Consider the following 13140-nt stretch of genomic DNA (forward strand, 5'->3'; position numbering starts at 1 on the left):
TGTTTTAGTGCTGATAGAGCTGCCACTGGCACTTCCTCCCACAGTGGAATTTCGAAGTGTTCGTCAGTTGGTAGTCAAATGGTAGGTGTATTTATGAATTAAAGTTTAAGGGTCGATGATGAACCTTTCCATCTTCAAATGGTGAGGAAGATATATAGTAAAGCTGGAGCCATTTCCTTGAACACATCTCTGATGGATTCTTCAATGATTGGTGTTACCTTTGATATCACTGCTTTCTGACAGCACAAAGAACTAGTTAGCATGATATTTTTGGGGGGAAAAGAGCATATGTGAAGCAGAAATTAATCATGTAATAACGGATTTGAAAAACTGAATTATTAGCATAGCTCATTTCATCATCTGTTGCATTCATGCGAAGAACCTTTGCTTCCTTAATTTCTTTACAGACTTATATACTTTAGTGTTCTCTGGTTTATTATCATAGCTCAAGTTTGAACGAATAAGATTGTATTTGAGTTCGTTTGTTTATTTATGAGTATTTGTGTTCGATCTGTATTCATATAAATTTTTAATATTGTATTTGTGTTTATTCATTTATTTTTTTAAAATATTTGTGTTTGGTTCGTTTAGCATTCGTAAATATATCCGTCTAATGTTTGTTTATATGATTGCAAATATGTTTATTCCACACTCACGAACAAGTTGGTTCTACATGTCGATAAATGTTCATAAATATGATGAAATTATACTACTAGTCTTTAAACTCATTGGCCTTCCAAGTGTGGACTCCAAAATTTACATTAAGTTCAGTTTAGTCTTTATATAATATTTAGAATGTAAAAAATAAAAGGATAAATAAATCATAAGTTTACATTCGATCGAAAATTCGAGACGAATGTTAGGGTAAAAATCTGCATCCAACCTATCTACACACAGATATTAAAAAACAATTTTTATTCTATAAAATAGATACCTAATTGAAAATTATAAAGAGATGTGTATTATAGTAATTATCTCTAAATATATAAAAGAAAACTAAATCATTATCCTGGATCGAGTCGGAGATTTTACTCTTAGACTCGAATCCAACCCGAGTCTAATTATTTTAGGATCAAGTCGAAACTTATCGGATTCAAGTATACCGAGAACCTCCAGGGGATACTATCTCGAGATTACAAGAAGATGGCCCAGGCCTTAGAAGTTGATTTGATTGTGTTTATATATTTCTATATAATATAGCATTACCGACTATAATATTAACGAAACTAAACTCAAAACGCATAATTTTTGAGTTTTTAATTATAATAATAATGCAAGAACTAAGCATATTTGGTGGTTAAAGAATTTATTATTACCTCATGGGTTCAATTACCGCATATATCATAAGTATAAATATTAATTATTAAATGGTTGACATTCTTTAAATAGATGATACGTTATTTTCACCGAGAGCATTTAATTATAATAATAATAATATGGTAAGAGTATAGGGACTAAACTTTAAACATGCTAAGAGTACAGAGACTGTGAGCATAATTAAACCCTAATTATCAATTGCTGTGATAGGAGCAGGGATCGCAACCGAACAAGTCAAATCCGCGAACGTCTAGAATAACAGAAACTGTGCGGTCAATAAACCCTAGAAAATTTTGATAAATTAAATTTCCATTTTTCATTCCTTAAAAAAAAATCATTTCCCCCAACAAGGGCGAAATTCTCTGGAGTTACCCTCACCTCTGAAATGAAATGGGATATGGAGATCGAGGAAATCGAGGCGGTTCTCGAGAAAATCTGGGACTTACACGACAAGCTTAGCGACGCCATTCACTCCATTTCGCGAGCTCACTTCCTCAATTCCATCAAAGCCCTCAGAAAATCCGACAAGAAGAAGCTCTTCAACGATGTCGTCGTCGGCGACGATAACAGGACCGGCTTCGTGTTTGTTAAGGACTTTAGAATTGACGATGGTGACTCCGCAATTCATGAGGCCAAGAGTCTTAATGCTATCAGAACCGCTCTCGAGAATCTCGAGGACCAGCTCGAATTTTTTCATGTCAGTTTTAACTCCCTTTCTTTTCGATTTTTTTTTTTTTGCTTTACTGGTTTTGTTTGCTTTGTGTTAAATTAATCAATGAAATCGGTATAACGAAATGGAAGGAGTTATAATTCTTTTATGGGATTTGAATTTCCAATTTTTGCATCTAGTGTTGCTATTTTTCACTTAAAATTCTGTTTTGTTGCTGGGGATTGAAAGAAAATCTGGAAAAAGAAAAGTTCATTTGTTGGTTGTTTTCAGTGTTGGGTTATTTGAGAATTATTATTAACCATTCTAACTGTACAGAATGGGCTGTTGAAAAGCGAGCAGTGAGACTTGTTATATAGGGAACTGAGAGCCTACGTATTGTGTTTTAGAAGATGGTATGCATGTGATTGTGAGCGAAAATGCAATCAGCTAGGCAATTACTCGAGCTTCAAAGTCGATATATATATTTATACTTGAGGTAACCGTGTGCATGTTTGATCCCGTCTCCATTGCATTTCTGAACATGGGTATGGTGCTATGACCCTCTTAGTATATGAAATGAAATAAACAAGAAACACTGAACATACTCATGTTTCGTTCTCATTCTCAAGTTCAAGTAACTTATTGCTAAATGGTGGTTCTCTCGAGGGAACCAACAATATTTTTATATATCTTAAGAAAATTTTATGAGGAGATATGTTAGTTTTTGGGGGGCTCTATGTGTAAAGTAGCTTGTATAGAAACGAGCTTTATTTGAAATCAAATGGCTTCGGTTTTGTGGATTTTGGAGTCTGGAGAGAATGCTATGAGCTTTATCTGAAATGAAATTGCAACATATAGCTTCTATGGAAATTATCTTTATCCAAAAGGAAATTGTTACATATTGCTTCTACGGAAATGAGCTTTATCTGAAGTGAAAATTCTTTGGTTTTCTGGATTTTGTAGTCTGTACAATGAATAGATTTATTAGGATTAGGAGCCGCATTTTGTAATGCGGAAGGAGTTGTTGATATGAGATTTAGTGCCAGGAACTGCACAAGTTTGCACCCATGAATGGGTTGAATCCTAATTCGTTGCTTCACCATCCAGACTGAAAAATGCCGGGTTCGGATTCATTGATTTTTTTTAGGTGTGTTGGTGTCATTTTTCCTGAACTTCTCTGATTCTGATCTTACCTGTTTGCTTTTAATTTTATGTTTGCAATAGTTTTTCGGATATAAGCAATTAGCATGTCACATGGATCTCTCATGTTATGTATGTCTTTTCTTCTTTTTACAGACTGTACAAATCCAGCAGCAGGTCGAGAGAGATGCTGCCATTGCACGATTAGAACAAAGTCGGATAATTCTTGCATTGAGATTGGCCGAGCATCATGGAAAGAAGTACAAAGTAATTGATGAAGCTCTAGCTTTTGTGGGAGATGTACACGATGCTAGCCATTATGTCTCACCCGAAAACCTTTACCGTACGCCAAACAGACCATCTGGACAGAATCTAGTATCACACAAAGGGAAGTACTCTAATAAGCTAATCAAAGTTCTGGTTTCTAGCTTCAACTATGCAAAGAAATCCCTGAATTTTGACCATATGGGTGGGATACTAAGCAATGTAGCTATATTCGCAGTCAGCATGATAGCAATGATGCATATCCAACAGCTTGCTCTTTCAGAACATTCAGGGAGACAAGAAGATAACATCAACAACCAGAGAAACCCGAGAAAGAATTCTCAACTCGAAGGGCCTTCATTCTATGATGATTCGAGCCACTTGGATGTGTATTTAGCCCGGGGTTAAGGTGAAGACATTAAAAGAAAAGGGCTTAAAAGTTTATTCAAGGATAGGAGGCCATGACGTTTTTCAAATTCAAAGAAGCTCTGCTGTCTCTAAGTTTCTCCCAACAGGAGTTTCAAGATTTTCGCCGAGCATGTTAGCAAAGAACAATCCTTTTTTAATCTTCTAATGTATTGTTCTGTAGTTAGAGGGTGTTGTGAAAAATGCCTGATTGTTCTTGCTGGTATTTGGTTGTTGAGGAAGAGTGCTTGTTAAAAATGATAGTGTGAAGCTGAAGCAGATGCTCTCAGTTTAGAGATATGTTCTTTTGCTTACACCACGCCATGGCGTTGCATTATGGCTAGGGGGTTCAAAATTCGGTTTTAACCGAATTAATCGACCGAACCGAATTAGTTCGATTAATTTGGTCGACCACCGAATTAGTTCGGTCGGGTAACGGTGGTTAATGGTTAATTCAATTCGAAATCTGTTAATTAACCGAATTAATCTTTAAAACCCATTTATTTTGTAGAATTTCAAATTTTTCAAATTTGTTGTTTTTTTTAACTAAATTGATATATACAAATATCTTATTTTAATATAATGTTTGAATTAAATTAATTAGATATTATTTATAATTAGATATTATTTAAATTAATTGTAAACTATTTTTTAATTTAAAAATATTAAATTGTAAAATTCTTAAAAAGATCGGTTAATTAAAAAATTAACCGAATTAATTGAAATTTATTCGGTTCGATTAATACTTTAAAAAAAATATTTGGTTAATGGTTAAAGAAAAAAAATTATGTTAATTCGATTAAGGGTAAATCGATTCGATTGACCACCGTTTTAACCAAATGAATACCCCTACGTGTGGCAGCCGGTTGGGGCTATTGCTCTTCCTCTAGCTCCTTTTGAAATATTTTTAATATTTTATATTTATAAATATAAGGCTATGTGGATTTTCTTAAATATATCCTTTGACAAAAATTCATTGTAACACAACATTTCAAAGAATTAATTGTTAGTTAACAAATTTCATTACAAAATTCGATTTTATTAAAATTAAAAAATTTGTGAATTAAAATACGGAAAAGAAAGAATGGTATTAAAGTAACTATTCTATTATGTCAAACAATGTGATCTAACTATAATTTGCCCGTCCAGCTCAGTTGGTAGAGCAATAACAACAACAACAAAACCCAATTCCCATATGTATGGGGTAAGGGGGAGGTAGGGTAGTAGGCTGCCCCCAACGCCAGGTTGAGAATAGCTTCCTTGAAAGACCTCCGGCAGTCAGAAAATTAAAAATATAGATAAAATGCAATGCATGTATAAATAATTACATAAATACATAGCTAAACAGTATTCATATGCAGTCATTAATATCATATGTGCTTCTGTAATGGGGAGTAATCCCTGCAAAATAATCCCTGCGAAAGAATCTCTGCATATAGACAGAAAACATAAGACCCGGCTAATTTTAACAGAGGAAACATGACGAGAATGATACACAGAAGACAACGATAGCAAGCCCAGTTCTAATCTTTCATAAATACCAATAACAAAAGTATAAAAAAGTAGAAGTCATGGAAATTACTACAAATGCATTTAAAAGAAGACAAAGATGATACACCCTATAGATGTGACCCACACTACTCGACTACCCTAGTCTTAAGCCTCCATAATTTCCTATCATAGGTCATGTCTTCGGTAAGGCCTAAATCCACCAAATCAGATCTCAAGCAGTCATCCCACTTCCGCCTTGGTCGTCCTTTCCTTCTGGCACCGTGGACTGTAATCGACTCTACCCTCCTGACCGCATTCGACGGTAGTCGCCTAAGGACGTGCCCAAACCACCGTAGTCTTCCCTCCCTCAATTTTTCGGAAACAGACACCACCCTCACGGTAGGCAATTCATAATTGTCGGAGGTCTTTCACAGAAGTTGCTCTCAACCTAGCATTAAGGGCAGCTTACTACCCTACCTCCCCCTTACTCCATTATATATGGGAATAGGGTCAGCTAAATTTTCTCTATTACGTATGGGAATAGGGTCAGTTAATTATATTAATGTGATCCAACTATGAATCTTAATCTTTTATTTCATAAAAATTAAGAAATTAACCTCAGCTTTAAACATAAATTAATTTAAACAAAATTAAAAGATGAAAGATTTAATTACTGAAATTTACGGACTAAATTTAATAATCTATAGTATATTAAGTGTTAAATTTCACTTTATACCTATGATCATTGACTCAAAAATTATCTTTGCTCTAATAATTTTTACAATATATTATACAATTTTAAATTAAAATATGTTATACGTCAATACATAGTTAACGTTATCTACCAAACTTCTGGAGTCACTCCCCCACCACCTGCTTGCCATGTAAATTGTCACTTGTCAGAGCTTGTTTTGCGTCATTCTTGAACTCTTCCATGTGTGATAGAGTAAATGTCAGCTCAACCACTTGACAGGCATCGCATTCTTCTCAGCATACCAGGATCAATCTGCCGGACTTCACTAATTCATGGCCCAAGCTTCAATATTTTTCTTTTATTTTCGTTTTAACTATATCTAAAAATTAATTTTTACAGGGTAAAAATATGTATATTTGGCATAATATTATAACATGTATACTTAAATTTAAAAAATAAAAATATTATTATATCATCTTTTTAAATTTTAAATTGATCTCAATAATTAAAGAAAATGTTATTCTCTAGTGGTTTTAGATATCACATTCTAACCACCTTAGATTATTCTAAAAAATCGAATCATAAATCTATTAATGATTTCAATTTAATTAAAGCAATAGTTGATACTATAAAAAATTGACCATAAATCATAGAGTTATAATTAGTTTAAAAGATCATTTAATATAATTCCAATAGTTTAATACTAAATTGTTTGATCAAGTAAGAAAATTTCGATGGAATTTATATCTATTATTATTATTATTATTATTATTTGAATATCCATGACTTATTTCAGACAAATTTCCATCCAACTGTAAGATAAAGTAATAAAATTTGTCAAATAAATTTGCTTCCCAATCCCATGAAAAAAACCACCTCATTGTCGGTAGGTAGTGACCTGTTACACTTCACAACTTTCAACCTTCGATTGTTCTGCTGCTACAACCGACCGGCCTGCAAATGCATATGTCTCGCCATGAGCTCTGCGGCAGGTAATATATTACTCTCAAATGAATATGTCCAATCCACGTGTCCCATTGTGAGTCCAGTTGACGCTTGAGCATGATGTCCACGTGGGCATAAATAAGGAGGAGAAAAACAAATGCTCGAGTTGACTGGGACTGCAATCGGGTACAGGTCTCCCCATACGAATTTCACGTGTTCACCACCTGATTGTGTATTGGGCCCCCTATTATTTTTCACATTTTCTTGTAGGATCAGGACCCACCTTAGAAAATCAAATGTCCCAAAGTGAACCATAAAATTGATTTTGTGGACCAATGAGATTACATTGGACGGCTGTTATTCACTCTACAATCTACACGTGGTTGATGTTTAATCCTAGAGAGTGAAATTTCAACCCTGACCCTTTCAAAATTCAAAATTAAAAGTCATAAAGGTAAGGTAATGTCAGAATCTTATTTTAACTCCTCAAAAAATTATATAATTTTAGTTTAATCCATCCAAATATATTATATAAATATAAGCTAAACCAATAATATTATTTTTTTCATGAAAAATAGATTAATTTAAATAAAATTAATGCATGGTTCTAGAACATTCTCTTTTATTTAATGCATTATACTTTTATGTACAGTTGCTCAACACAATTATGAGACACTATTAAAAATAAGTTAAATAAATTTATTTTTTAAAAAATATTATAAAATATCATCTTGATTCGTTGATAAAATATGAAATTTAAGTAATGTATTAAATATAAATTCATGATTTAAAAGTGTTTAAATCTCCAAAAGTAGTTAATCTCGTGTTAAAATGCTATTATTAGACCAACTTGGTTGTCGAAAAATATCAGTTGAGAAACTATACTAGCATCTCACGTGAGGGGTCATTATTTATATAACCGTGACATGAACAAGGTCTAAAAATGGTCCAATTCTATGGAAGGATCCCCATACTACGCATTTTTATTGATTTGGTCCCTCTAATATAATTTAATCTTTTTTGAAATTGTATATTTTCAATCTTAGGATAAACCTTATCATTTATCAACAATGTTAAATAATTTGATATATATAGCTTGTTTTTAAAAAACACGTGGTGATTTGCAATAAACATCTTGATATTTTATAACATAATTGGACTGATTTTTTCTCTTCCTTAAATATGCAAAAATTTTGTATTAATTTATCATATTATAAGCATAATTTTATAATATTTGATTTAAGTTAATTAATTACAAATATCAATAATTATGTATAAAAATTTGTGTCTGTATAGAAAGAAATCACAGCGTTTTGGCAATCATTTTGTGATGATTTATTAAACTGTACTTATGCTTGACCTTTAAAACATTTGAATCGACAGTCTGCTAGAAAAGGCACGAGAGATCGCCTCCACGATCCATGCATCATTAATTTCACTTACTCTCACCCAAACGGGTAATTAAAATTTCAATCCCCAATGTCTCTGTAATGTGGAGTTACTGAACTCCATGTGGGTGAAGCACCCACTAGGACTAAATTATTAAAATATTTTATATTTTTTATTAAAATAAATTTTGAAATTTTTTACTTTTCCTAATAATATTTTTTTTTTCAATATAGAAACCTTTATTTACATGACATCAGATAATCACATAAATTGTTTCTTCAAACGCTGATGTTATTTTGGGTCTGTTACGTAAATAAAGAAACCTTTTAAAAGATACTATTATAGTTTTTTTCTAGATTTTTTTATATATAAACAGTTAATTTTATTAAAAATATAAAATATTCAAGTTACAATAAAGGTTTATAACGACAATTGTAAACTAAACACACAATAAGAATATATTCCTAAACACACACAAAAAAGTCACTTTAGATCACAAAATGACCGTATAAGAAAAAAAGTTAAAAAAACTAACAAAATAAACTCGAACAATAGATAAATACGAATAGATACGATTACATCGATTGCATCGACAAACGAACCACAAAATGAAATAAAGCTATTGAGAGACTACCGACATACTGTAAATCAGAATCGAACGATGTGAAAATACTATGAACGAATGTAAATTGCATATCCAAATTCAATCCGATGGTCCAAAACAAGAAAGATCATCATGATAACAAATAAGTGACATATTGATCAGTCGTGACGATATCAGATTCAACCCCAAAAAAATAAACGGAAATAACTGTCAAATAATCGAAACTTTTCATAAAGACAGAAGAATATATGCAAAAAAAAAAGACATAATTAAAAAGAATAAAGAACAAAAAAATAAAGATATATTATAATAAAATAAAAGAAAAATAATAAATACTGAATAAAATACTTGTGTTTATTTGATTATTTCCTCTAGACTTACTATCATTTGCTTAATATTATATTTTAAAAAATAATAAATATTTTGAATTATTTTTTTATTAGAAAAAGACTAAAAAAAGTTGGCAAACAGAAAAAATAGATTTGTTTATGATGGCACCTCCAAAAGAGGAAATGAAAGTGCCGAAACGGCATCCAATGCAAGGCGATTAGCGGCAGTAAAATATCAGTATCTGTACTAACGAACTTGCTAAAAAAAGGAAACTTTATTCTAATAAAAGGCAAAATCCATTAAATCTAAAGAGTGTCACTTTTGTCAAATATTTTAGATTCTTTTTTGTATTTTTTTTATAATTCTTTTCACTTCTTTTATAATTTTTATAAATTTATTTTCTATTAAATTTTAAAAAATTTATTATCTAACATAGAATCTTATGTTTATATTTTTCGGAGTTATCCTATTGCAGCTAAAAACAGTATTTTATATTTGAAAAAAAATCAACATATGAAAAGAAGAAAAGTGATAAGGCAAGAAAAACAACTGTCGGCATTTTCCCACTTGTTTCGAGTGTAGAGCTACATGGTTCTCCATTAGGTTCCCTAAATCTTCTGCAGTGCCGAAGTCTTAGAATCCAAGGCAAGTTAAAACCCTAATTTTAGTTAGAGAAATGCAAAGAAGTCAAGGAAAAAGAAAAGGCTACGGACTAGGGTTGTCTGTGAGTCGGTCTGGATTTTGATTGCGGTTTGGTTAAAAAAAAATCAAATCTCACTCTAAAGTGAGTTCAACTAGACACAGGTTGTGGTTAGGTTGTCGGATACTGTATAAATTCTTATAAAGGATCTCAATTTTTTAGATATATTCAATTCCGGAACTCTTATTTTTATACTTTTTAATGGCAACAACTAATAGATATACTCGATTTCAGAAACCCTATTTTTATGCTTCTTAATGATAACAATTGATAGATATACTTGATATTTTTATGCTTATTAATGACAACAACTGATAAATATATTCAATTTCGGACCCTTATTTTCTAGGACCTGCACGATCGCGCACCTTGCGTCCCCCACGCCCCTGACTAGACACAGAGCTACAATTTTACCTGTATTAAAGTATAATATCCAAAATGCATAGCGTGCACGGGTCTATAAATAATAAAAAGAACTTTTAACGTTATACTAATTGAGATAATTTTTTAGTCATACTTATCGAGATATTTGTGACAATGGTGATGAGTTTAATTTGAATTTTACGTGTTTTGATAATATTATAAATATATGTTTATAATATTTTTCCCTCAAACATTCTTTTAAAATATAATATTCTAAATAATATTATAATTTTAGATTGTATTTGATATATTATACTACATTATATTGTGTAAAAAATATGAAGAAATGTATATATCTTATACGATCAGAAAAAATTGAAAAATTAAAATCAATCATTACTATAATGCTATAAATAATTATGATAAAATTTGTATAGAAACTCGAATAATTCAACTTGACTTGAAAAAAATTAAATTAACTTCGAGTCACAAAATATAACTCATCAACTCAAATAAATCAAATTTCGTAACTCCACTCTACTAGATCAAATGACCCTAAATACCGGTACTATTCCATTCATGCAGAAGCAGCTGAAACAACATTTGTACGACGTAATTGTTGGGAAGTTTAGGTTGTGGTCTACGTGAAAAGCGCGTGGTAGCCGTACTTGGTGTTGCAAAAATATCCACGGTCGGTCTACTACTCCTCTATTATCACTTGAAAAAACATTATATAATTAAAATTTTATAAAAAATTTATATACAACTCGTCAATATAAAGTTAAAAAACGATAAAAATCGGTTATAATAAAAAATTATATCAAGAATATAATTTTTAGGTTTGATAGAATATCATTTTCGGTTGTAAACCTTAGATTTCTTGTAATGTAACTTTTCAACTGCAACAAAAAATATTATAAATTTGTATAATTTTAGGTTGAATAGAATACCATTTTAAGTTAAAAACTATTTTAAATTAAACTATCGCATATTATAATTATCTAATTTTATTATATATATATATATATATATAAAGACGTAATTATTATAACTTCATGCAATACTCTTTGAGTAATAGTGAAGCAAGATTGTTAGCCACCACTTTCCAATTATTTCATCTTATTTCTGACTTACTCCTGCCTCAACCCTCATGCTATGTCTTGTAAATTGTGAAACTATTATTAATTATTTATATTTATCAAAAGTTTCAAATATTTTGTAAAGTTATTTGAGACATGGGTAAATTTTATAGGGTTAGTATGTTTTTGGTGTAATCTAGATATGTTTTACTAACATATAGAATAAAGGGATAAATCAAGGCATATTTTCTGAAAATTTTAAAATTTTATGTAATTTAAATATTTTTATTGATAACCTAATTTTATAGTTTTTAAATTTTTATAATTTCAGACCTCTACTTTTTTTTTTTATAATTTTATCCTTTAAATTTATAATATAAATTCTTAAAATTTCACATTCCTAATATAAAATATTACTTATTACTTATGATTTGATCATCTATCATTAAAATTTGTGATTATCTTTATTTAATAACGTGTTTTAAAAATTTAAACTCGAATCTTCCTTTAAAAACATGACGTATCTTAATATTACGTCCAACGTTTATTGATATACTGAATACGTGTTGATGTATAGTCATACGTCCGAGGTTCATGTTTCAAGCGTCCATATTGCGTTGGATAACTATACTTTCTACATTCTCGTCTAGAATTTTCCCACATCTCAAGCAACCTTTTACTAATTAATTCTACTTATATATAACAGTGAATCAGTTATATATTAATAATATTTTTTTTATTATCGAGATGATTATCCAGCTCAATTGGTAGAGCATAAGGTTTTTAACTTTGAGGTCGTGGGATCGAGTCTCACGGAGGGCATTTCATTATTTGGAGATCTTCTACGGAAGTTGCTCTCAACCTGGTGTTGGGGGCAGCCTACTATTTTACCTCCCCTTTACCCCATTACATATAGGAACAAGGGACATTCATTTTTATATTTTTATTATCCAACATGAGTTTTAAGCTATCTTAATAAATAATTTTACACTTTTTTTAATATTACATATACACCTAAAATATATATAATAGTGGGAAATACATTAAATATTTTTTCTCCTTTTGAAAATCTGAATTCTCAACATCATTGTTTAATTATATTTTTTATTCCTAAATAATATAATTTTTGATACATGCACATCAATCACTCACCTATTTATAAATACGTTATCAATACATAGTATGTCTAATTTTCCATATATGTGCAAGTATATGTATGAACATGGTTAAATATTATTTGTGACGTCAATAAAATTTTAAATTATTTATAAATATTAAGGTTTTAAAAATTGTAAAATTTAAAATTTCGGTCATATTAAATACGATACGTATATGTTTTATTTAAATATTAATAATTTAAATTATATGATTTTAAAGAAAATTTAACTCGGAAAGGTAATAAATATTGGTGTTAAATTTTGCGTGGTATATTATTGTCGTTTTTAAGGCAGAAGATACAAGTTCAACAACTTACAGATTAGCCAATTAATTCAACAACTTACAAATTAGACCTTGTCGGTTTTCAGAAATGAACGGCCCGACTCGGACTCCCTTGACCGGCCAAATTCCAAAACCGTGAATCACGGCAGAGTGTATGGGCGCAAAAAGAATGCCACCGTGGCAGTTTCAGATTTCTCACACGTGATGTACTGCAACATTGCCACGTCATAATCACATCCATTAAATTAAAATTGAATATTATAGAATATTTTATTTATAGCTCAAAATTATATGTTCACTCTATGGTAACAACAATTATTGAACTTAAAA

At 30.5% G+C, this 13140-nt stretch overlaps 1 protein-coding gene across 1 annotated transcript; it reads left to right on the forward strand.

Annotated features, from left to right (window-relative positions):
* The first annotated feature begins 1593 nt into the window (after nucleotides 1-1593).
* Nucleotides 1594-3790, forward strand: LOC120207593 (plastid division protein PDV1-like). Its single transcript, XM_039207058.1, has 2 exons — nucleotides 1594-2014; nucleotides 3263-3790. The coding sequence occupies exons 1-2, from the start codon at nucleotides 1703-1705 to the stop codon at nucleotides 3776-3778; spliced, it is 828 nt and encodes a 275-aa protein (XP_039062989.1). The 5' UTR covers nucleotides 1594-1702; the 3' UTR covers nucleotides 3779-3790.
* The last annotated feature ends 9350 nt before the right edge of the window (nucleotides 3791-13140 follow it).

The sequence above is a fragment of the Hibiscus syriacus genome, unplaced genomic scaffold (assembly GCF_006381635.1).
Source record: "Hibiscus syriacus cultivar Baekdansim isolate YM2019G1 unplaced genomic scaffold, ASM638163v2 tig00000002_pilon, whole genome shotgun sequence".
NCBI lineage: Eukaryota > Viridiplantae > Streptophyta > Magnoliopsida > Malvales > Malvaceae > Hibiscus > Hibiscus syriacus.